The following is a 26,113-nucleotide window of genomic DNA, read 5'->3' as shown; positions in this document are numbered from 1 at the left end:
CTCTTGACATTAAAGATTGTTAATAACTGTGGGTTGATCACAGTAACTGCAACTTATGGTGCTGAAACTGCTGGTTGTCATAGAATTAGTGAATCATTTAGAGTGCAAAACTACATTTTTTTTCCAGTAAGTTTTTAAACTTTGCAATTGCTTTACTTCCAGTTTTTGAACCTCAACTTTTATATATAAAAGGGTGCCACCAAAATCCCCAACGTTCTTCATCACCTCTCTCTGGTCCTTGAGGTTGTGTGTGCATGTGTGTGTGCTCTCTGAGATAAGGCATCTTACAGCTCTGGCTCTGAACAACAAAGCCGCTGAAGCTGTTAGAAGCTGCAAGAACACCCACTTCCTACTTTACTGGTGACATATTTTTGCAAAGTTGTTCTCACTCAGCTTCCCCATCTCAAGCAAATTAAGATTTAGAACAATGACTTCAAATTCCTTTTTATGCAATTTCTGCTCTGTACAGTAAAACATCTTTCCTAGCAAACACAAAATATTTTTCACCAGTGAATTTGAATTGTAAGTATTATGTTACTCTGCATTTATGTCATGCAGCATTTCCTTCAAAGTTAGTTCCTGAGAACATTGGTCTTACTGAGCTATTTTGAGAGAGGGAGGAAAAAAGAAAGAGGTCTGTAGTCAAATATGATTTGGAAATTGCTGCAAATTATATTCTCCATTTGACATTCATAGTGCTCAGTAGTATATTAAAGACCTTACACTAAAAAACTAATTTAAATTTGCTTAACCCAGGATTTCCCAAACATAGTTGAATTACTTTTCCCTATAACATTTATAACATCCTGAGGAAATCTCAGTAAATGGGCAATTCTGAGATAACACTAGCCTTTCAGTATGTCTCAGTGTTCCAAGCACCATATGATAATGAAGTTTTTTTAAGGCTCAAATATCAGAATACAAATTCAGACTCTATAGCCAAAAGGCTCAGGGTTCAATTTTGGCTACATCTCTTACTAGTTGCATAAGTTTGGGTAAATTACTTAATTTCTGAGCCTCAGTGTCTTCATTGCAAAATGGGGAGAATAAGAATGGATTGTAATATAATATTAGGAGAAAAGAAAGAAATACTGGTAGAATATCCAAATAACATAAAAGAACTTGAGCAATACTTGCATTTTTTTAACTGAACCAAGATTCAAAAAAGTACAGAAGGCCTGATATTATGTTTCTGATAACAACTGAGGCTAACAATTTTTAATCTCTAAAGAAATATCACTCAGGGATTTATTGTTGGGTATGGTAAGACAGATTTTTCTTTTTCCTCAGATCTTTTAACATATTGCAATAGTTTTCTAAGGTACCTGATAATTTTCTCAAAATCTTGTGACATCCCTAAAAAAACATATTAGCTCATGGAACACACAGAAAATTTGCTAAGTTTAAAAATCTTCCTAGCCCCGGCTCCTAGTGGATTGGAACACAGAGAAGTTTGTAAGTTGTTTCCCATGGAAATGTAGGTTAAATGCTTGTTTCCATATAGCTAACAAGAGTCTTTTTAGCCCATGCTAATAAAAAATAGCTTTTGTAGGGTGCTTCCTATGTGCCAGGCACATATGTTCTCAAAGCTCTGCTTTTGGAAATATTCCTGTAATTCCTCAAAAACCTCAGAAGGTAGGTAGCATTATTGTTCTCATTTGTAGGTGAGGAAACATGCAAATTATTATAACTTGCCCAAAGTCTGACAGCTACTGGTGTGCAGAGCTGGGAATCACACCCACACAGCCTGGCTCCAGAGCGTGTGCATTTAACCACTGTGCAACCACGTGGTGTGACTGAATGGCAGGGTGATTTAGATTCCTGTGGGGGAGGAAGAAACACGGGGCAGAGTAGGAAAAGAGAAAAAAAAACAAAAGATGAGATCTTTTCCATTTCTAGGGGACAGAGAACAGTATGTAGGCTTTAACTTTTCAGTACTTTTTTGTACTTCCCACACCTTGCCACTTCTCCCACTGATACTCTGAGTTACAGGAAAGTCCACTTTGGGGCCCCTGCCAGCTCTCACTTCTCTTCAGACATCTGCACGTGCTCATCTATCTCCCCACTCTTCCCTCACTGGCCTGATTGACACTCTTTTCTGAGGGCTCTGCTTAGGTGTCAATTCCAGTAGGAAGCCTCCTCCTCTAAGTCTCCAGGAATATTTAAGTCTCACAGCATCCAGCCCGTGCTCTCCTTTCCTTAGCACTTGTCAGGGGTAGTATACATGCCCACTGACTTGTCCGTGGCTCCTAGTACAAGACAAGCATCAGGAGAGTAGAGACACCTCTGTCTCATCTCTGTTGGATCCCTAGGATCCTGTACAGTACCTAGGGCATGCGCAGTGCTAAATAACTATTTGCTGCTCTCCACACTGTACCATCACCCAATGATTTACCATGTCCAAAATAATTATCCCTCACCTACAATTTCCTTCTTCCTTGTGCATAAACAGGAAAATTATATCAGAACATTGCGTTGCTGGGATAAAGGAGGAGGAGTACGTTTCTACTCAGGCTTGGCCACTCCTGTCCTATTCCATTTTCATGTGCCTCATCATTCCTCCTGGAACCTCCACCAAGGTTTAATTTCTATTCCAACCCTCCCATCCTTATGTGTGAGGAGGCAATCCCTTGTAGCAGCATTGTGATGGGCGTATGCAGATTGGGTGTTGACTAAGGCTCTTGGGGAAATCCTTATCGTGACACTGACCAGTCCCAGGAAGACTATGTGGCCAGAACTCTCAACACCAGCACCGTTATCTGGCAAGGTATTCTGGCCATTTAGGGGCAGAACACTTGAGGGATGGAAACAGAGATGCTATAGCAACAGATGCTATTGCTGCTGCTGTCTCCGTGAAGTGGTACATGGTGGTAGGTGTTACCCACTGAATGTTGGTCGCGTTAAAACTGAGTACAGTAGAGGCAGAAGGTAACTCGGGAGTACACCATCTACTTTCTACCTCTCCTGCCTCTACTCTAATTATGTTATAATTATGTGGAATAAACCCTTTTCCTGAAGCTGTCTTATAAACCAGGCTATATTATTCTATGGTTCCAAATTTCAGTAGTTATCTCATCAGTATAAATCTAAGAGGTTACATAAGTGATTACTTTTCTACATATTTTTGGGACAGAATTTTAAATATTGTCTTGCTCAGTTACTCATTCAATCAACCAATGCTTGCCAAGCACATAGTACAAGAGGATTTTGCTGGTATGGGGGGACTTGAGGATGAGTAGGGCATGGTTCTTGCTTTCATGGAACTCACAGTTTTCAAGAGTTTAGGTACAGAAATAACCAGCACCATATAACATGTAATTGGTGTGATATTGTTGGTGATATTAATTCAGTTTTGGAGATGTAGCTGAGGCACCAGGAGGTCATTAGATGAGTGTTTTTCAGTAGAATGTTCTGGGATGATGGAAATGTTGAATATCTGTGCTGTCTTATACTATAGCCACTAGCCATAGGCAGCTACTGAGCATTTAAAATGTGGCTAGTGCAACTGAGGAACTGAATTTTAACTTTATTTGATTAATTTAAATTTAAAAAGCTCCCTGTGGCTAGTGGCTACTATATTGGACAGGACAAACCTAGATAACAGTCTATCAGACAAGTGGAAATGTAAACACTCAGAAGAGCATTGGGTCCCAAGAGACAGGCTGAAGTGTCAACAATGTAGAGAGAGAACTGAAGTTCCTGTGAGCTCCAGACCCTTGTAGTTATCTGCCTATGTGATGTCTCAAAGACTCCTGTAATTGAACATGTTCAATATAAAGACCGTGGTCTTCTCACATAGTTAATCCATCATTTCCTAGTCTAGATATCTCTCAGATTCACTCTCTTTTGCCATCTCTACTGCCACCTCTGTAGTCCAAGCTCTTGCCTGCATTACTGCAATGGTCTCCTACTTCTTTATACTGCTCCTAGAACAATCCTTCCCAAACATCAAATCTAACCAGGTCATCTCATATTTAGGCAAAAGTCCCAAGTCTTTAACATGACCTATAAAGGCGGACCCCTGCCTACCTCCCTGGTCCCCTCTTTTACTGCTTTTATTTCTTTCTTTCGTTTTTCTTTTGCATTTTTTGGATCTTTTAATAAAGAATAAAGCATACAAAATATTTTAAAATAGCATCATTCTCACATCAAAAATAATAGTTTCTTTATTTTGATATTTTTGCCTTTTTAAAAAGGCATAGCCAAAAAACTTAACATTTAGCTACTAGCTGTTTTACACACTTAGGAGCATGTGTCAGAAATCTTTTTATTTTATTTTATTTTTTTAAAGTTTGAAGTTTTATTTATTGTGGTAAAATACATATAAACTTTACCATTTTAACCATTTTCCCCTCCTTTTTAAATTGAATTATAGTTGATTTACACTGTTGTATTAGTTTCAGGAGATCAGCACAGTGATTCAGTTATACATATGTATATATCTATTCTTTTTCAGATTCTTTTCCCTTGTATGTTATTATAAAATATTGAATAAAGTTCCTTGTGCTATACAGTAGGTCCTTCTCATTTACCTTTTTATTGCTCATTAAACAATGCTGGTGTGCATGGAGAGCAGGTGGGATGTACAGATGCCATTAATGTGTATGTGTGTGTTTGTGTGTGTGTGTGTGTGGTCAAATATTATCTACCATTGCCATTTGGTTTCACTAAAATTTGAGGAAGCTCCAAGAGGTGCTGTGCAGGTGGCTCTAACCAATAAAAACAGATGCTTTTATTTAGTCCTGAGGTCTATCTCTGTTTTAAAAAAAGCTTTAATTAAATAGAAGGCTTTCAAAGAGACTCAGGTCATATACATCCTTTTTACTAAGTTAGTGTGAACTGTGCAGGTACAATGTGGGAAAAGTGAGCTTATTTTAGCATGATCATATCCCTTGCTAACTGGTCCATCACAGACCCAAATCAGGGTGAAAACAAGGATCCAAAATTTAAGATCCTTGAAGGTCAGAGTACTTAGCCTGTGGGGGATGTGAAACATTTGGTAAAATAAAGTACCCATCTGGAGATAGAGAAGTAGGAGAAAGCTTTCTTCACAACACTTCCTCTATAATAGTTGGCACCTCAGTCTGACATACTTTTGTGCTATTGTTTCTTTCCTGTTTGTTGTTGTTATTATTAAGGTTTTTAGGTGTTTCAGGAAAATTTCATTATCCTCAAAAGTTGTTCAGGGCAGAATTGTCTTCTTAGGCAAAAGGAAGTAAGTGTAGACAGGCCTAGTTCTAAGCAAAACTGAGTTGACAAAGTTCATCTTCAAAGGCACCCATGTCCCCTATTTGTAAATATTGGTATTTGTTTCTCCTTTTAGGTACTCTCAAATTCTGGTCCAGGAAGGAAAGGGATTGGTTTGGTTTAGTCACAACCAAAACCAAGCATAATCTATGCATTTGACATGTTTGGACTTATCTTAAGAGCACTTAGCTCTTTTAGGAAGATTGTCTGGAATTCCTAGCATGGTGGGAGAATGAATGTTATCCAGCAGTCTCCTCTGATTCTACACAAGCTAACTGTCAAATACCAGCTCTTGTAGCACTTCAGGCCAGTGTCTATGACAAGGCTGTGTGGAATGTTTCAGACCAACTGCCTGGTTTACCAGTTGTCCTTTTCCTTGATATCTCTACCTTTCCATTCCTACTCAGTCCAGGGCTTCCCTAAGGAACATGAGTTTCTAACACTGCTCAAAACAAGCTATTATTTACTTTATAACATACAAAAAAGTATTTGCCAGTTAAAGAAGGGCTGATCTGAGTTAAAATTTTTCTATTGTCAATGTGCACAAGCATCTCCAGGGCAGTTATTAAAAAATGGAGATACCTTGGCCCCAAAGCCAGAAGTTCTCATTCAGAAAGGCGGCTATGGTGGTGGTAGAATTGTGGGGATGCAGTGATTTTAAGTTTTGTAAAGTGCCTAAGCCCGTTCTGATGTAGATGGTCAACAGGCCACACTGGGAGAAACACTGCCTTGAGAAACAATGGGTAAAAAGGAAATTTTATAATATTTGTCAGGTGAGATATTTTGAGATGATGAAAATTTACTTCACCTAATGGCAGACCCAGTCCTATTTAGCAACTTAGAAGAAAACCCAATTTTCAATTATTAGAGAAAACAGAAAAATGTATTATAAATTGATTTGTTAGGCTAATTTTGTGACCATATCAGAAAATGTGATTATAATATTCATAAAACTATAAAGCAGATAGTTGCCAAAGTTAAGAGGTAAATTATAATTTAACAAAATTGACCAATGTAGTCTAAAACATTTTTTTTTTTTTTGTGGCACGCGGGCCTCTCACTGTTGTGGCCTTTCCCGTTGCAGAGCACAGGCTCCGGACACGCAGGCTCAGCAGCCATGGCTCACCAGCCCAGCCACTCCGCAGCATGTGGGATCCTCCCGGACGGGGGCACGAACCTGTGTCCCCTGCATCGGCAGGCGGACTCTCAACCACTGCGCCACCAGGGAAGCCCTAGTCTAAAACATTTTGTGTTGCTGTATGTGGAACATAATAACAAAAGTTAAAATAATAAACAATTCAAGTATTTTAACCAAAAGAAAGTTTGATGAGTTTTCTTCTACAAGGAAGGTATACTTATCTTAATAAAATCAGTAATGTTGTTGCCTGTTTAAATTATTTTAAATTACGAAAAGGTGAAAATTTGAAAACAAAAGTTAAACGGGTTATTTTGGTGAGTTTGAATGTGTAAAGCCTAAACTATTGGGTAGTATAATTAAGTCAAATCTCTCTTTTTTCTCTTCACTCACAGATTACAAAAAATTCCAAGAAAATTCCCGAAGAATTTTCACATTGGGTGATAAGTCCATTTGAAGGAAAGACTCATTTCATATTTGCAGAGTATGCTCTCAAATGTGCTACTGCTACTGCAAACTGGGCTTTTACTTAAATATTCTTTGTTGAATCAAGATGCTGAAGTAACTCCCATCAGTTTGCTGCTGTGACTTAAAAAAAAACTCTTCAGTAATTGCATATATTTTTTGATAGTTCACCTTTTGCCCCAATATTTATTTAATAGTGTTATAGAGAGATATTTGTTGAATATATGCTTTGAATCAGTGTTCATTTTAAAGTGAGAGATGATGCACAACCTATTCTGACCTATAGACCTATAAAATCTTACAGAAATTATATCAATTTTACTTATCAAAGATTAATTAATCTCTATCCCATGGATATTTCAACATGAATTTATATTATTTTCCCCACAATTAAATGGAAAGCACTTTAAGTAAAAACAATTTTGCCCCAGCTTTAGTTAATCTTGATTCCAGCTCATATGCTGTTAGCATTTATGCCTTAAGTCTGGAATCTAAGTAAAAATCTTTTTTGGAGAGTATGTAATTTTTAAAATTCCAAATAATGAATTATGTGTCCCTTCAAGGCACTCAAACACATTTCTCAAAATTCTTTCTTTAGATCTTACAAATCCTTGTAAATAGGGAAGAGTACTCAGTATATACAAACATTGTTTTTCTTGTAACATAATTCAAGAAGTGAAAAACCCACGTTAACAATTATCTTCTTTAGGATGGTTGTCATTTATTATGACCAGGTGCAAAGTCTACATTGCCACATACATACTATCAATACATGAGGATGGTTGAATTTTTCACTGTTTTTTACATTGTGTAAATCCAAACTTTAGATGATTCATTTACGATAACCCATTAAGTACTTCTTCTGATATTGATGCTTTACAACAGTTATATGCCTTATTAATGTTTTCCCCCTTAGATATATGATTAAAAGTTCCCAGTTAAGATGGCCGGTTGACTACATGCCATAGCAAGCTCTGCTCACCCCAGATCTCTAGAAATGATGGAAAAGATAATTAATGAAAACAAGCAAGCAAACAAACAAACAAATGATAAACATATTGGAAAACAAGAAAGTAAATCCACAATGGACCAGAAGCCATGAGGAATCCCTAAAAAACAGATTTGAAAAGAGAGCTGTTGAAAGAAGAAAGAGAAGCCCAACCAGAGCACACGAGAGAGTGGGACCCCACCCAGAGTGCTCTGCACTCAAAAGACAGAGAATGCAGGGGACAGCAAGGGGCTTTGGGGGAGTGTTTGGAGGGAAAGAAGCAGTATAGATATGGCCAGGAATCAAGGGAGCAATGACTGAGCCCTTGGGTGGGCGAAGTGGAGCAGAACTCCGGGGGCTGCTATGCCCAGGAGGCAGGGGCTGTCCTGGGGAAGACTAGCCATCAAGACTCTACCCCTCAGCGCTCAGCCACTCCCTCACTCCACTGAACTCTGTCTCCCCCAGAGCTGGCTGCACAAACAGAAACGGCAAACAGCCAAACTGCATCACCACTACCAATCTGTGCACCAACAAACAACCTCCAAAATTCAAGAAAAGCCAGCGCCAAGAAAGGAGAACTCTGTAGTGAACAAATAGTAGAACTCACACCTAAGGAGACAGTAATACTGCAAGAGGGATGCAAGGCGATGCTGTGTCTCAAAGAGGACCAAGTTGATGCTGTGATAATGAAAATCTTGTATGCTGTGTTGAAACAAATAAACTATGATTTAAAGTCTGCAACAGTTGGATGATGTTCTTACTAGAACTGAGTGATACCTGAGGTGACTTCTGATGGCTGCCATCTATTACTCATGTATTTTTCAATGAGGTCTTTATTTGAACATTATCTCTGTTTCCCCTTTAATACATATTAAATTACTGCTAATGGTTTGAGTCTTCAGGATACACCAGGAACATTAAAAGTACATTATATACATTTTCATTTAATCCTCACAATAACCCTATGACAGAACTGATTTCTTATTTCTGTTAACAGATGAGAAAACCGAGGCTTGGAGAGGCTAAGAACCCTCCTCGGGGTCCCACAGTAAGTAACGGAGCTTGTACTAGACCCCGAGTCTCTCTAGCAACAAAGCAACTGCTCCGAACTCTCTCTGATGAGAAACAATTGTGTAAACACGTACATTTTTCAAAACAAAAAAAGCACTACTGTCTTTAGAATACATCTCACTTCTCATAGATCATAGGTGTTCACAGCGTTTTCTGTAAGCTCACCTATCAACTTCACAGCGAGATTAAAAAGAAAGTTTCCAGCTTACAAAAATATAGTGACAAGCTTGAAAAAAATCTGGTTTTATCCATGCCACATCCATCCTCTCTTTTTATCATTAGGCTCACAAATGCAGGACTCTGTTTGCAGCATAGGAACTTGAGAGAGCTTTGCTCCAAACTCGAATAGCTTTGAACATCAACTAAACAGCATACAGAGGAAATCTACCCTTTATTTTGGGACAAATGCCCAGCTTTCTTTTGCATTGGCTTAATTACTCTTAAGTACTATATGAACATAGGCCTATTTTGAAGATTAGTAACTTAATACACTAAATATTGTTAAAGAAAAAGATGAATGTTGTTACCAAGTGATGAGTTATATAGGTAGTGGGGTAACTAGGCCAGTACAGTTGCACTTGGGCGCTGATGAGATTCAGAGCATAGAAAAACCCAGTGCTTTTAACTCTGCTTATCCCCTGGCCCTCCTGCTCAGTCTCAGTGGAGGGGACCCTCCATCTCCAAGCATGGAGACCTCCCAAGGGAACAAGTACAGCCACCTTGGGCAGGACTGTGGGCTCTCCTGTCATCCTGGCCCCCATCAATAAAGTGGTAGTTCTTACAGTGATACACAATTATTCAGGTTTCCAAAGTCTGTTTATTTTAGCACTTACATTGCTTTTCCTTTGCCTTGAGTACCACCAGTTGTGCTAAATATGGCTTTTTAATTTGATGAATAGTAAGAATATGTGCCATGTGAAAAACACTGCTGAACTAACCTGAAGGCCACTACAGGGCAGAAGGGGAGAAAAGAAATGAAAATAGAAGGGAATAGAGAGCAGAAAAAAGGAAGAAAGGAAAGAAAGGGAGAGAGTAGTGAGAGTCCTTGATTACAGGTGTTCTGTGGGGGAGATGGGGAGTACTACACGCCTCCAGGCTGATGGGCAGGGTGAGCTGGGGTGTACCAGCCAGCTGGTATGTACAATTTAACTATCAACTTTTAAAACACTCTAACTAGCTGAAGCCCTCTGAGGGTTCCAGATGCCCCTCAGTAACCCCTGGATGTCTTTGCAATCCATCAACGAACAGGTTAATGACTGATATAACAAAATACTTTCAGGACCCTGGTGCCAGCCACCCAGATGTTAGATATTTGAATAGCATCTTTGCACTTTCCCTAACTAAGCAAATTTTTAAGCTCAACCCCAGGATACTACTTGTTTGCTTAAAGAGATCACTCACTCATTTCCATGTTTGATATAATCACTAACTTCTAAGATCCTGTCTCAGTGTCACAGCATTTCTTTTGTTTTCAGGAAAATACCGCTGGTTTAGAGACCTTTCCTCTCCCCATCATCCCCTTTTCTCCTTCCCCACTGTAATAGTTCTCATAAATGGAAGTATTTCTCAACTGCGGTCAGGGAACAACTTGCATTAGAACCACTTGGTGATGTTGATAACTATTCCAGTTTCTGGGTTTCATCTCAGGCTTCTTGAACTAGAAATTTTGGGGGCATTCCTAAAGCAATTTAAAGTTTGAGAACTTTTCAAAGACTAAGGCCTAAATTTTATGTCCTCTGGCTCCTTCTGAATACATATGACGTACACATTGTTGATCAGAGCCACTATTCATTTTGGTCATCTTTCTCTTTAGGACCCATTTAGTGTCACAATGATCATGAAGACATGTAAGAGACATTAGTTTGCATGGTTGTCCTTATATTAAGGCAAAAGTCTGAAAACTTGCAAATCCCAGATCTGATAGAAGAAAACTGCTCTCCAGCACTCTTATTTTTAAAGAATCTCTGGTTATTAGGCACTGAAAATAGACAAAAGGATGAAACAACCTGACTCTCACACCAATTTGGAACAATTCAGTGTCTATATTTCTATCAGGGTAGACCAAACTCTCTTGGATGTATTCTATTCATCAGCAGTTTGTTTCTAGTAATAAAATGGCTACCAATCACAATAAAAAAATAAAACCACTTCCACCCACTCCCACTGGGCCATCCCATCCCACAAACTCCTTCCATTCTTAAAAGAGATGGTGAGGGCTTCCCTGGTGGCGCAGTGGTTGAGAATCTGCCTGCTAATGCAGGGGACACGGGTTCAAGCCCTGGTCTGGGAGCATCCCACATGCCGCGGAGCAACTAGGCCCGTAAGCCACAACTACTGAGCCTGCGCGTCTAGAGCCTGTGCTCCGCAACGAAAGGCTGCGATAGCGAGAGGCCTGCGCACCGCGATGAAGTGTGGCCCCCGCTTGCCACAACTAGAGAAAGCCCTCGCACAGAAATGAAGACCCAACACAGCAAAAATAAATAAATTAATTAATAAACTCCTACCCCCAACATCTTCTTAAAAAAAAAAAAAAAGAGAGAGATAGTGAAATGGCCTTTGAATAAGAAACTCCTGCTTATGTGCAAGGGAAGACACCAGCTGAGTTCAAGTGTTTGGGTTAGAGGCAGCTGAACTTTTCTGAATAAGAAAATGGAAAGTGTGTTCTCATTTTTCTTTGCCATTGAGAAGGAGGGGTCAAGGAAGTGAGGAAAAGAAAGAAGAAGGTGAGTCACAGTGCAGGGGACAGGAAGCTGAGCTGCAAAATGCACAGTTGCTTTTGAAGAACCGTGGTTGCCAGTGTTCCATTTTACATTTCTAGCCTCAACGCAATGTGAACTCCTGTCTCCACAGACCTTCACTGAAGTCTGTCACTCACGCACACAAATGCCTTCAGTGAGTGGTTTGCAGTGAAAGTTAAGGAAAATAGCTGGGTCTTGTTTGGGTGACTGAAGTACAGCACGAGGTCAGGGGGGCAATTGCTAAGCCAATCCAAGTTAGAAGCAGGAGCTGAAAGACAGAAATGACCTTGAGAATTCAAGCCACATGGTTATTCATTTATCTTCTGTGGGGACCATTAAATTTGTCCATGAAACATGGGTTAGCATTTGGAATGAACTTTATCCAGATTTTCAGAAGCACACTAGCAGCTTTTATTTATTTCCTACTTTAGCTTTTCCATTTCAAAATCATGTTGACACGTGTAATTAGCCATGTTTTCTTAGTAGTTTAGAATCAGCAACCTCTTTGATCCTCATGCCTTCATAAAGTTCAGCATTTTCTGTGGGTTTTACTCCCAGGCTTCATTGTCCCAAAAGAAAAAAGATTTGTGGTGATGGTGTGGAGGGATGGAAAAAAATAAGATTTTTAAAAAGGAACCATAGGTTAGAAGATGAGAATGAAGAAGAAAGCAAGAAAATAGGAGAGAGACAGATGGTTGGGGAGTAGTAGACTCTCATTTGCAAGTCTGAGTGGCACAGGAATGTTTTTGTTCCTCCAAAATTTACATGAAACCTAATCACTAATGTGATGATATTTGGAGGCAGAGCCTTTGGGAGGTAATTATGTCATCATGAGAGTGGAGCCCTCATGAATGAGATTAGTGCCCTTATCAAAGAGACCCCTGAGAGCTTTCTAGCTCCTTCTGTCATGTGAGGACACAGAGAGAAGACAGCCATCTATGAAACAGGAAGTGGGTTCTCACTAGATGATGAATCTCTCGGTGTCTTGATCTTGGACTTTCCATCCTCCAGAATTGTGACAAATAAATCTGTGTTGTTGCAAAGCCACCAATCTATGGTATTTTTGTAATAGCAGGTTGCACTGACTAAGATACTACTGTACTTTTTAATAGTTCACCCAAGGTCCATTAGATAATCACTCGGAGTCAGTGGAAAAGGTAGGCGTTCCTAAGTGGTAGATAGAGATGTAGCAGAAGATAGTGATCTGGAAACGTCATCTGGTTTCACTCTACTCAGCCAGAGCACAACTAACTTCTCCTCCTGAGGACTAAGAACTCAAGCCTTCAGAGAAATCAAAGACAGCCTCTTAAAGAGTGAGATTTCCTGCTTGTCAAACTGTTCATATCAGGTCTAGAAAATTCTCTTTAATTTAGAGTAACGTGAATGACTGAAATGTATTTTATAAACTTACCTTATCCTCCTTTCATATAAAACAGCTTTTGAAAAAATGGCTGAGGAGCAAGTCAAGGCTATGTTGTGTGTGTGTGCGCGCGCGCGTGTGTGTGTGTGTGTGTGTGTGTGTGTGTGTAGCTTTACCCACTCTACATGAACCAGAAGCTAAAGGCTGGGAAGCAAGGAGAAGCCACACTCCAGACCCTCAGTAACTGAGAACACATGATGTATCTCAACTTCTTTAAGGTGACAATTTGGAAGAGAAATAGGAACTACTGCAGGATTTAAAAACAAACCACTAAAGACGGACTCTTTTGGGCGTTAATCTAGGCTTTCTTCTCCACCTAATAACAGTTAAGCAACTTTCATTCCAGATGAGGGGAACAAATACTCAAACACACTTTGAATCTCTGTGATATTTATCTGCCTTGCCATTTTGCGGGGACAGTTTTTTTTTTTTTTTTTTTTTTTGCTGTACGTGGGCCTCTCACTGTTGTGGCCTCTCCCGCTGCGGAGCACAGGCTCCGGACGCTCAGGCTCAGCGGCCATGGCTCACGGGCCCAGCCGCTCTGCAGCATGTGGGATCTTCCCGGACCGGGGCACAAACCCGTGTCCCCTGCATTGGCAGGCGGACTCTCAGCCACTGCACCACTAGGGAAGCCCACGGGGACAGATTTTTGGCTGCCTGGTCGCAGAAATCCTATCACCACACAGGCTGCTTTGGAAAATCAGATGAGCTATCTTATTGCTCTAAGAATTATAAGAAAATCAAGAAAAGAGAGCAAGGGGTGTTATGTGGCAAGAACTTCCCTGTGCCCCTCTTTACCTCAACAGACCTACTGCCACCCCTGGAGAAACACCTGCCCAGCAGCCAGTAGCATGCTGGCAGAAAGAGCTGTTGTGGTGTGCAGAAGCACAGCTGCAGAGAGATGCAGACTTTTGTAACAAATACGAACAGCTGATTCGACAATGCAAGTTCTTACTCTGGGGAAAGAAAAACCTCACATGGGTTTTTGTTCAGACTTTTTTTTCTACTGCCAGATGTCTCATCTTTGGTTGCTTTTTCCTGATGGTATCTATTGCTATCAGCTGTTCTAGATGTTTTTTTCTAGCTTGCTATGCCAGACAAAATGAAGTATAGTCTTTTTTCTTTAGTGCCAATTTAATGGAAGAGAAATAGGTTTCTTGTCTGTGTATTTACTAGTGGTTAATGTAGCAGTTACATTCTCCAGCATGTGGACTTTTTTCTCTTCCTTGTTTCTCATATATTGGAAGAACAAACAATCTAGTGCTCTAGATGTTTCTCTGGGCTTTAGAGCCATGCCACAACTATCATGATTGTGCTTACTCTAAAAGGCTAAAACATTTTCAGATATTTTTGTAAAATCAGGTAGCTGGATTTCTGCTCCTGAGGCATACTTTTTTTTTTTTTTTTTTGCAGTACGTGGGCCTCTCACCGTTGTGGCCTCTCCCGTTGCAGAGCACAGGCTCCGGATGCGCAGGCTCAGCGCCCATGGCTCACAGGCCCAGCTGCTCCGCGGCATGTGGGATCTTCCCGGACGGGGGCACAAACCCATGTCCCCTGCATCAGCAGGCAGACTCTCAACCACTGCTCTACCAGGGAAGCCCCTAAGGCATACTTTTGCTCTTCTAATAACTGAAGTTGTTCTTGTGTTATAAAAGTTAATTCGTTTTGTTTTGAGAATAAAACACATATGCACAAAGAGGTACTTTTTGCATATGAACTCATCATATTCAGAAACAGTTGTCATCAGGGGAAAAAAGGAGCCTTCAATGGCAAATGACTATTCTGGAATTCCAATTCTTTAAAAAAAAAAAAAGGTTTTATTTGGCTTGAATTGGAAATTATTTTAGCAGATTATATGAAGCAAGGCATCTCCTGCCCAGTAACTGGACTGAATTATAACATGTACATTTGTCCCAATATTCCTATCTAATTCTTTTCTTTAAAAAAATTTTTATGTGTAAGCACAATTGAAAGTAAATCAGGAGAAGCTTTCAGGTATTTGATTACTTGACTCATATGTATTTTTATTTGACTCTTAGATGTGACTTTCTTTTTTACCCCCTTCCCTCCTCAAGTAAATTGCAATTTCATTTTAATGCTTTTACCTCTAAGGGTTGCATGCCTGTTTTTTTCCAGTTTTATTGAAATATAATTGACATACAGTACTGTATAAGTTTAAGGAGTCTACAGAAACATAATAATTTAACTTATATACTGCATGAAAAGATTACCAAAATAGGTTTAATGAACATCCATCATCTGAATATGGCTAAAAATTAAAGAAATAGAAAAAAAGTCTCTTCTTGTGTGAGAACTCTTAGGATTTACTCTCTTAACAACTTTGCATGCCTATTTTAAGAATTAAATAATGTTGATCAAAATTTTTATATAGTAAATCATCTCATATGCATTTTCTACATTAAGGGTAAGTTAGCCACTGTAAAACAAAATATGCCTTTATATTACAAGTGGTCATAGCTTCTTTGATCTAGCGCATGTTACAAACGTTGATATAATGCCAGTTAGTTGGGCAATATTTCCAAATTTTCCTTTGTAAGTGGCTGAAAAATATACCGACTTCTAGCCTCTTGATCACAGGAAGAGTTATTATTACATCAGGGTAAATCATGGCATGTTGCTCCAAATGGGGTTTACAGAAATTTCTCTTCTCATAGTTAAGAAAACAATAGTCTGTCTTACAGGCCTGGTGAATATCACTGTAAGGAAACTTTTTCCTGTAAATTAAATAAGAAGTGTGGTTTATCATGTCAAAATTAATATTAAAAGACTAGCTGGTGCCCAGGCCGTTAAGAAAGAATTTTGATGGCCCAACTGAGCGCCCAGCAAGAAACCAGGAACCTCAGTATGCTGAGGGGAATTTTCAGTGGTGACAGTGGCCCTGAAGAGGGGGAATCTGCCTTCCCCAGGGGTCAGTTCAGTGGTCCTTTCCTTTTCCTGGCTCATCTGCCTAGTCAGTATTTGAATTCTCTCTTAGTCCGAGTATCAAGTGATTGGCTGTTAAAGGCTTAAAATATGACTGCTCTCAGGGATTTGCAGGTTAGTGGAGGTCAGATGCTATCAACAGACTGAGTGAAGCCCGCATGGGGTAGCTGGATCTCCCCCTAGCCCCTTCTTGATTGTGTCCTGAAGACTCCTCAGAATAGGAGACTTGGGGAGGGGATAGGGAGCAGTCATCCAAGTGTCCATGACCAGTGAGCACAGTCCAGAGGATACGAAACACAGCTCTCAGTGGGCACTCAAAGACACATGAGTTTCCTCTCTGCCATCTTGCTGCCTGCCTTGTGAAGGGGTGAACCTATGGTCCCTTTGGAAATACTGCTGACTCCTGGATTATAACTGAAATATTTAGTTGGTATTAAATAATGAGGGAGGGGCTTACAGGATGTCCCTCCTCCAATTCCCAAATAAAATAGGAAAAACAAAATAAGGCAAGATAAACATTATCCCGAACTCACTGGGAGCCATGGCACAAGCAAAGGAAAATAACTGCATTAAATGAACTTCAAAAATTAGTGGCTAAGGGAAGAAACAGAAGAGTCTGGTGCCACAGGAGGCAAGTGAAGCTTCCCACTTGTTCCCCAGGCTGAGAAGCAATACGGGGGGCAGACAGTGATCCTAGGAAGACCTGTGGATTCTCCCTAATACATGCCAGGTTGGAGAAGTGGACTCAGAGGTGGTGAACAGCCTGGGGAAGGTCAAGGCAAAACCTATAGCATGAAAGCCCTACATACCACAACAGGATCTTCCCAGAGACAAAGGGGGAATGAGCTGCCATGGTTGGCCTTGTCCTGGTACAGGGCTCTGAACGAGATGTCAGAAAATGGAACAGCATTCAGGTCCCCAGCAAGGACTGCCCTCAAGACCAGCACAGCTAACCTTCATTTTACAAATGAGGGGATTAAAAGCAATACTCAGAACTCAAATCACAGCTCTGAAGGGAAGACAAATTTATCACACTGGATTAGAGTGAGTAGATGCGTTTGTCATCCATCAGCCAGATGAAAAGAAGTGGTGGGCCCTCCTTATACATGGAACAGAAAATCTCTGAGAGCTAAGAGGAATATCATCTCAGAAAATACTGGTGATAAAATGATTGACACAGATACATCTTGGCTGTTTTTAAATCTTAAAGACAGAGATTTCTTTGGGAATCTAGACAGAAAAGCAAATCATTTTCAAAGTAATTGCTAAGTTATAAAGAGTATGAATACTAAATTCTGATTAAATGATTTTGGTGGGAGGACAAATCTGAGCAACTAACAAGAATATATTATTTCTATGCTCCAAATAAATAATGTTAAACAGACTGGTCTCTGTTTACATGGAGCTTATAGTGGTATTTATAGTAAAACAAAAAATGACGTGTTTTAACCAAAGGACAGAGAAAGGGAGAAGAATGAAGATTCTTTGGGTTTCACTTATGCTTTACTTTTTATCTCATAATATCCTATGTTTCAAGAGAGGGACCATAGCAAGGAGGGTGGCAAGGGGGGACACAGGCTCTGAAATCAGAGATACAGGAGGACCAGCCCTGTCTTTGCCTAGTCATATTATGGCCTTGGGCAAGTCACCTAACCTCTCTGAGCTTTAATTTCCTCATTGAATTCCCATTTCATTGGTTTCTTGGGAGGAATAAACAGGGGTAACATGTATCTAATATGTAACAAGTCTTCAATAAATGATAAGCACCCTTAATGGCTAACATATTGGACAGAGATGATAAAAGATGGAAGGTAGATCTGGGGAAGAGGTTTAAGGAATTAGATGTGAACCTGGAAAGGAAGGAACCATGTAGAAGCCTAAGAAAAAAGTTCTAGAGTTTTGAAAACCTACAGAGTTACTAGGTGAAGCTTCAGTTAATTTGAATACTATTATACACTTTCAAATTCTGGGTTTTTTTTAACCTTTCTAAATGGAGTACTAAATTACTCAGTATGGTTTAGGAAAAATAGCAATGGTAGGATTAGGAGTCAGCAGACCTGACTATTAAGAAATCCTCTGTGTTCAGAAAGTAAATGCTCATTTTGTGACACATATACAAGGTTATTTTCTGTAGCATTGTTTGGAAGAGCAAAAGTTTGGAAACAATAGAAATTGCTAAATCAATTAGGTGAGTCATCCATTTACCTGAATATCATGCAGCTCTAAAGAATATTCAATAACCTCTTATTAAAAGGTGGAAAGATAGACAGGAATTTTATTTTCATTTTTAAAAAGCAAGGATCAAAGCATTGTATATAGTATTTTACTTATTGAGGAAAAAGCAAGGAGATTAATATCTATATTTATATTTGCTTGTGTAAACACAAAGAAACTTTGGACAGATATACAAATTAAGAAGAGTGGTTTCTGTGGAACAGAGGCTGAGAAGACCCAGGAAATGGTGGAGACGGACTAAAGTACCTTTTACTCTATATCATTTTTGAGCCAGATGTAAATTTCTATTTAAAAAATAAGTTAAAAATTTAAATGCTTTAAAAAAAAAAGTGAATGCTGTAAAGGGGTGTTACTCAGAATTTAAAGTTATGAATCAGATTGCTTTATCCTGATACCAACCAGATTAAGAAGATTGAGTTTTGATTTGTGGAAGAGGTGGATGAAGAGGGAACAGGGTCCACTTTGAAGCATAATATATATCGAGGGATCAGAGGGTGGAGGTAGGGTACATGGATGAGAGGATTTAGAATCTAAATTGTGTCATGGGGCACATGAGCAGTGGGGAGGCATGTCAGGATGGGGACAGGGTTGCAAGGAGGAGGAGAGAGAGGGCAAGGATCAACTTGGCTTCCTAAGCAGTTTTGCCTGGGTCTCTTGGAGCTATACTGTACAGAAAAGCAGCTCAAGGCTGACCTTGCCAGGACTGCAGAGCCAAAAGAGGACTTCACTGGCATTTCAATAGCACAACAGCAGCCATCTGGGTACTACCACTCAAACCAGGTAGTGGAGTGTAAATAAAGATGGAAGACGTGGAAGAAAACTCTCAAGGATTTCCGCTTCACATCAGGACAGTTTCCTTGGCATGAACTCAGAGCCATAAAATGGAGGTTATGATAGTTAATTTTTTACCTGAGGCACAGAACTACGACAGGGAATTAAGAAAGGGTTTTGTTAGAAGATTTCAGAAAAACAACATTTCTCAGTTATGGCCCGGTATTAAAACGAGAAGGTGACATATGAGGATACAATAAGTGTAACAGGCTAACTCTTTCTAGAAGACAGGTGATCACGGGGTCATTCCAAACTTGCTTTCTATGAGACCGATTAATGGGGGATTTGATTCCGAACATGTTGGTTGACACAGAGAATATTGGTCTCAGGAAGATGACATGTTGTGAGATGCTTCTACAGAGCCGAAATAAAAATGAACTACCTTTCTACCCAGAACTGCTTTAATTAGATCACACTTTCATAAGTAAAAAATATATATAGTTGTGGTGTGGTCACTCATAAGTATCCTTTTTCCTTTCTCACTATAAACAATGGTTGTATATTATTTGCCTAAAATATTAATCATTTCAAGCATAAGGGAGCTTCTTTCATTACTATGAGGATTACAAATCTTTACCAAGTCATTCAGGATCAACTTTTAGCATGTGCCATAGTACGGTGGTAACATCTCTGGTAGAAAATTAAACTATTTACCCAGGAGGAAAATAATGTATCCCTTTGTCTGGCTTATTATCTTAGTTATGTACTACTTTATGAATCAGAAATGTTCAGAAAAATTTATGCTGATGGAGCAATAGAAAACAGGTGAAATATAAAACAGTAAGTGCCATTTCACAAGAGTCCTGTGCATCTCTTATTTGAATATCGGGCTTAGGAGACCTATGATAAATTTGTGGACATTTAAAATCATTTGGAAAAAGGTTTCTCAACCTCTGTACCATTGACATTTTGGACTGGATAATTCTTTGTTGGGCGGGGCTGCTCTGTGCATTGTAGGATGTTTAGCAGCATCCCTGGCCTCTACCCGCTAGACGCCAGTAGCACCCTCCAGCCGTGACAGTCAAATGTCCCCTGGGCATCCACCACTGTCTTAGAGGTTTGCTCACCTTCTAACTCCTTTGTGGTAGTAGAGGGAACACACCTCAGTCTCATTCAACAGAAATGAAACCCAACAAAGGAAGTAAAAGAAATGGTTATCATTAAGCAAAACCACTTGGCAATCAAATGGATGTATTTCTCCCCACGCCCCCAAATCAGCCCCCCAAGGCACTTCCTCACAGAATGCTGACCTAAAACTAAGGGTTTCACACCAGAGGAAAAAAATGCCAATCAAAAGTCGTCATACACACAGGAGTACCGGTGACGGCATCGTTCCTTGTTACAAATTTTTCCCCGGAAGCTAGAACACCCTCTGCTGGGATAAAAACATGTGCAATAGCAAATGAGAAAAGAACTCACTGCTTCCACAAGCGGCTTTCCGGAATTTCGTCAGGTCAACGTGCGGCGGTCTGCTGGGTTTTTGTGGAGGGGGGCCCAGGATAAACAAGGAGGGCAGGGGTTTCCGCTTGGGGGTGGCTGAATTCTGGTCCTCCTTTTCTTGACTTGAGCCCCAGGGCCCTGCCATTGTCCGCTTCGAAGGTGTCTTCAGGAACTTGGAAGGAGCGGCCCCAGAGGCCGGCTCTTCTGGATTCATTTGGCTCAGGAAGACGTTCTTAGCAGCATCTACCTTCCTATCTTCTCTTCTTTCTTCAGCATTTTTGGAGAGGCCTGGGGCCCCTCTGCTTGCAGCAGGTTTCAGAACAACTCCAGGAAAAGGAAAACTGGACGTCTCGCCTCCACGCTCTTTATTCTCTATATCGTCCCTGGCTGGTTTCAAAGGCCCCGATGTGGCCTTGGCTCCCAGGGCGGCTGGTGGGCCTCTCTGTTGAGCCACAGTCTTGGTGGGGCTTTCGTCTTCCTGGGGGTCATCTGTATTCAGGGATGGCTTCTGGCCGAAGATGGGTTTGGGGAAGAGCGGCTTGGGGTCCTGATCTTGTGAGGCTGACATAAACTTGCCTTTAGCCCCAGCCAGCTTTGGGAAGACTTGCTTCGGTTCATTTTCCTGGGCTGGATGATTTGACCCCGGCTTGGGGCCTGGTGGCTTAAAGTCACGGTCTTGGTTTACACTGTGAGGTGAAGGCTTATTCCCAGGAGGCCAGGGAACCGCAGGTTTGGAATCTTCTTTGTGCAAGTTGATGGCCTTGGGGCCTACAGGTTTCAGAAATCCCGGTTTCACCTCGGGGTCTCTGGTGGCCGAGTTAGCCTGGGGTCCAAACCTGGGACCCACTCCAGTCGCCTTTAGAAATGGAGGTTTGGGCTCCTTGTCAGGCTTTTCCTCAGAAGAAGGTTTCACCCCCAGAGGGGGCTTTGGGGACCCAAACTTGGGCACATTGCTCAGTTCTGCAGGAGGGCTGGCATTTCCTTGGTTGTTGAATAAGTTCTTTTTGGCCTGTACTCCTGAAGGGGAGTTTTGGCCCGGGATCTTGAAGGGCCTGCTGTTGACCGAGACCTCCTCCATGGGGTTGCCCCCTGTGTTAAACTTCTCCATGAGAGACTTCACATTTGCCTTCCCATCCTGCAAGCACAGGGAACAAAAACTCACTGAGAGCCCAAAGTCTCACTTGCACAATTTAAAGTACTACACCTCAAAGGGTTTCCTGGTTTGAGGCCTGCAGTGCCGCTGATTGGTTCGTGAGCTATTGTAACATGTATCTTCCTCTATGGCAAAATAAGTTGTGAGAATTTCTTGAAGGCGGAGGGCTATGATACTTAGACTTTTTTTTTTGGTTGTCTTAGACTGACTTGCTTTTTGTTGTTGTTGTTAAGTCACAGCTTATGTTTTCCCCTTTCCTCTCACTGGTTCTCTAACTCTCTTGTTGGATTTACTCTGAACTTGGTATTTATGTGTTTTGGTGAACTTGAAAAACTATGAAAGTGACTAACAAATGACCTCTTCCATATTTTATAGCTGAGTCTCTTAAATAGAAACTGCATTTAAAAAATGAAAGCAAGCTCTTCTGTAAATCTGGGTTGCATGCTTTACACGGCATAGCCACGTTTGACATTTCTGTGTTTGCAAGCCTGTTCTTGTTCCCACCTATATTTAAGGTCCATCTGTTTGCTAACAGGGAGATGTGGCAGAAAAACCCACTCATTTTTATACATAAGCAATAAAATGAGTTTTTCTACTTATTGATACATATTTAGTGTAAATGATTCAACTGGAACCAGACTAGCAGGCAGACTGCGCTCATTTCTAAGAGGCATAGTCTGGAGCACACAGGGAAGGTGACAAGGAAAGAGCAGGGACAGCCTGGAAAATCTCATTTCCAGATGCTGGTTTCTCCAGTCTCTGTCCCCCTGGTCTAGAATTAGGGTATTACCTAGTAAAGAGGGTGGGCAGTCACCTTTCTCTGACTATAATCCCATGTAACCTGTAAGAATTCATGGTGGGTTTGCTTTTTCTCTCAAAAGCCAGGAGTTGAACTTTTCTAGTTCTTTTAGGAATATTTGAAAATCTGAGGCTTAGAAAAAAAAAATCACAGGTAGCCACAACAGTTTCCATTTTTTGCTTTAAAATTCACCTAGAAAACGTTTTCTTACTCCCTATCCCCACCTGTCATTGCCAAACGTATTTCTTCTCTCAAGGCCCCACTCAGATACCACAAAACCAGATCCTGTCCGGTTGGGAAGAATTGCTCCCTCCTCTTGACTCATGTAATACAGGCCCCTGTATTACTTCCTTTCCTAATAATAAGAACCACCGTTGAGCACGTAACACATGTGCTTGATTCTGAACCAGGCAAGTTATCTATGTCGCCTCATCTCATTCTTTTGGATGATGGCATTATTTAACTCCATGTCACAGGAAAGAGGATTGAGGTTGAAACTGCAGGAGGACATCATGTAAGAGCATGGGAACTTGGTTGGAATCCTAGTTGATTAGCAGGGCCTCAGTTGCACAATCTGTACAATGGGGATAATAGAGCATATCTGCCAGGATTGTCACGTGTGTTAGAGATAGAATTTGTAAAGTGCCTGCCTGGCCCTCAGCCTGGGCTCAATGTAAGGAAACTATTATTATTAGAAACGTTAAGTAGCATATTCAAGGGCTCACAGCCAGGAACTGTGAGGACAGGGATGCAGACTCAGGTCTGTCTCGGGCTCCAAAGTCCAGAAACTGTCTCATTCCCCTTTGTATAGAACCCTCGGGATTCTAATATATTTGGGAAATTGTTCAGCTTGGCACTGAGATGAATACTGTGAATGGTGATTTTAAAAGAAATGGTCCCTTCAGCAAGAGTTTCTCTCCATGCCAAACTATAGTCTTTCAGGACTGGGGTAAGCAACCTAGGCAGGAGGCGAAAATGAGGTGAAAGGAGCAATTTCCAGCTTGGTTTTGCTTCTTTAATTTACTACCCTGTATCCAAGTTGCTAAAAATATCTTGTTTTCTACCTTGCCTCCCTTGACCATTTTTTTTATCCCCATGATATTCTCAAATATTCAAGTAATCCCCGGAGGTAATAGGCAGGAAGGCAGCAGAACCAGGGAGAGTTTGGGTGCTGGCAGAGGGAACAGGTGAAGACGGATCCTACCCTGTGCCTCCTGGGAGATCATAGGTGCAAAGGATTTTAAACCTTAACACAAGATGCGTAAAAAAAAATCAATACAAAAATTTGCTCCCCACCTGGAAGAAAGTCTGTCTCTAGGGAAGAATCTTTTATTCTAGATTCACTCTATATTTTGTAATTTATATTCTAGATCTACAATTTAGTCCAGAATAAGAGGCTGGAGAGTAGAGTGGTTAAGAGCATAGACTAGGGAGCCAGGTTTTGAGTCTGACCAGCTATTTACTGTAATGTGAGGTATATAAGCTCCCTGGGCCTCAGTTTGCTCACCTCTATTAAGGGAATAAAGAGTCGTGTCATAGGGCTTTAAAAGAAATCAATATCTGTAAGGCACTTTAAAGAATGCCTGGAACCTGGGAGGGTTTCCTATTTTTATAAAGAAAGTGAAATGTATAACTGATTCACTTTGTTATAAAGCAGAAACACACCATTGTAAAGCAATTATACTCCAATAAAGATGTAAAAAAAAAGAAAGTGAAGACTTAGAAATTATCTATTCTACCTCTCTCACTGCATTGGTGACAAAACAGAAACTAAAGGATTTAAGTGATATCCTATTTAGTCACAGCAACTTCACAACCTGGATTTCATGGGGGGAAATCCATGAGACACACTAACACATTGTCAAACTGCACACCCTGGTTTTAGTTCAGAAAATATGGAAGTGGTTGATTTGGAATTTAAGTCCCAGATGCCAACTCAAAACCAGGAGGCAGTGCAGTATCATGGTTAATAGCTACGTCTCTGAAATCATTGACTTGGTTTCCAGCCTTAACTTTGCTACTCACTAGCTGTGTGATCAAGCAAATTACTTAACCTCTCTGAAACTCAGTTTTCTTTACCTATAAAATGAGAATAATGAGTACCTATTTGTCACCGGGTTTTGTTTTTTAATTAGGATCAAATGAGTTAATGCATGTAAAGTTCTTAGATCAAGAATTGCATGTAATATACATCCAAGGATTGTCTGCCATCATGATTTTTTTTTTGAATTCACTAGTCACATAACATCATTTCTCCAGGTGACCAAATTCTGAAGTTACAATCATTAATGTTATGTCTTAATTTTAAATTAATATGACTGAAACAAACATACTGCTGGATAACATTATAGAGTTTATGATGTTTGAGTTTGGTTTCCCCCACTCTGAAACTTTCAACTGTATGTTGAAAGACAGGGAAAGAAAGAGCCTCAGGTTCCTATGTGGGACACATTGAAGAAACAGTAACAGCATCTGAACGTACTAATATGTCTCGTAAATCAATAGCCTGAACTCTACAACTATTTAATCTCTTATACTGACTGCTTAGCTTTAGAGGTTTTTAGTTGTTACAACTCTTAATAAGTTTATCAGATAAAATTTTCAACACCCAGATTTGCCCTTAATCTTAATAGCTAGATTTCTTTCTTTATGATAATGATAGAAAGGCAAAAATGATTAATTTTTTTTTGACATTCTCTCATTTCATTCCACTTTCTAGGGCTCTTTTTACTCTAAAAAAGTTTAAAAGAGGGTAAGAGCAATGTATTTCATGAAAAAGGGAAAAGTAAGCCTGCTCTAAACCCTGACCCTCCAAGCCCTCATGCCCCAGTTCTATGGGGATCTTAAATACTGACTTATCAGTACAGTACAAGTTCATGCCTATTGTTCTGGAATAATTATTAATAATGCTCCCTTTCACTCTCAAAATTGACCTACTTTAAACAATAAATTACATGGCGAACTTACCCAGTTCCTCTCTAGGGTCAGTCAACCACTGTTATCAGTTTGTTATGTATATTTCTAACTGTGCATATACAAATATATAAAAATAAACACACACGCACATCCTTTCTGTCCCCGCCTTTTGCACAAATGGAAACCCCTGCTTGGCACCTTGCTTTTTTCCTGAACTGATACTAAGTTGCTACACACCAGCTCAGCTGGATGTGTGGTCAGCAGCCACTCTGATTGCTTGGTGCCTGTACAATTCCAGCTGTTAAATATTTTCAATATTAATTCTCCTTTTTTCCCCTTGATAATTGGATCCATATCAGTGCATATTATTTGCACCATCTCTTAAAAATAGACTTAATTTCTTTATTTTTTACAACAGTTTTAGATTTACAGAAGAATTCAGAAGATAGTACAGAGAGTTCTCACATAATTTACATCCAGTTTGTCCCTTACTAACCTCTTACATTAATTTGCAGGAACTCTTTAACTTTTAATGATTTAAAGATCGGGCTTCTGTTTATTCTTAAGAAGAGGCATTTCACAATCTAGGAGATCTCAGAGTTTAAGTTATTTAAGTAAAACAAACATTTTATCTTGAAATTTATTTTCCAAATTTATTTGAAGCAAATTGTTATTAATTCCAGCTGTTAATGAGTTTGTGCAGATCTTTCTCCACTTATGATAGTTACATCC

The 26,113-nt window shown here is 40.1% G+C and overlaps 1 protein-coding gene across 2 annotated transcripts in view; it reads right to left on the bottom strand.

The window, feature by feature from the left end:
* FYB1 (FYN binding protein 1) overlaps positions 1–21,642 on the bottom strand; it is a 97,250-nt gene extending 75,608 nt beyond the window's left edge. For both annotated transcript variants that reach the window (XM_079703686.1, XM_079703685.1), the window contains exon 1: positions 20,493–21,642. In XM_079703686.1, coding sequence (XP_079559812.1) covers positions 20,493–21,621 — 1,129 coding nt within the window. In that variant the 5' untranslated portion in view covers positions 21,622–21,642. The remainder of the gene's footprint in view (positions 1–20,492) is intronic.
* Positions 21,643–26,113: the final 4,471 nt, after the last annotated feature.

The sequence above is a fragment of the Hyperoodon ampullatus genome (assembly GCF_949752795.1).
Source record: "Hyperoodon ampullatus genome assembly, chromosome: 4".
Classification (NCBI taxonomy): domain Eukaryota; kingdom Metazoa; phylum Chordata; class Mammalia; order Artiodactyla; family Ziphiidae; genus Hyperoodon; species Hyperoodon ampullatus.
Note: the sequence above shows the minus strand (reverse complement) of the source record. Positions and strands in the feature narration are given on the sequence as shown.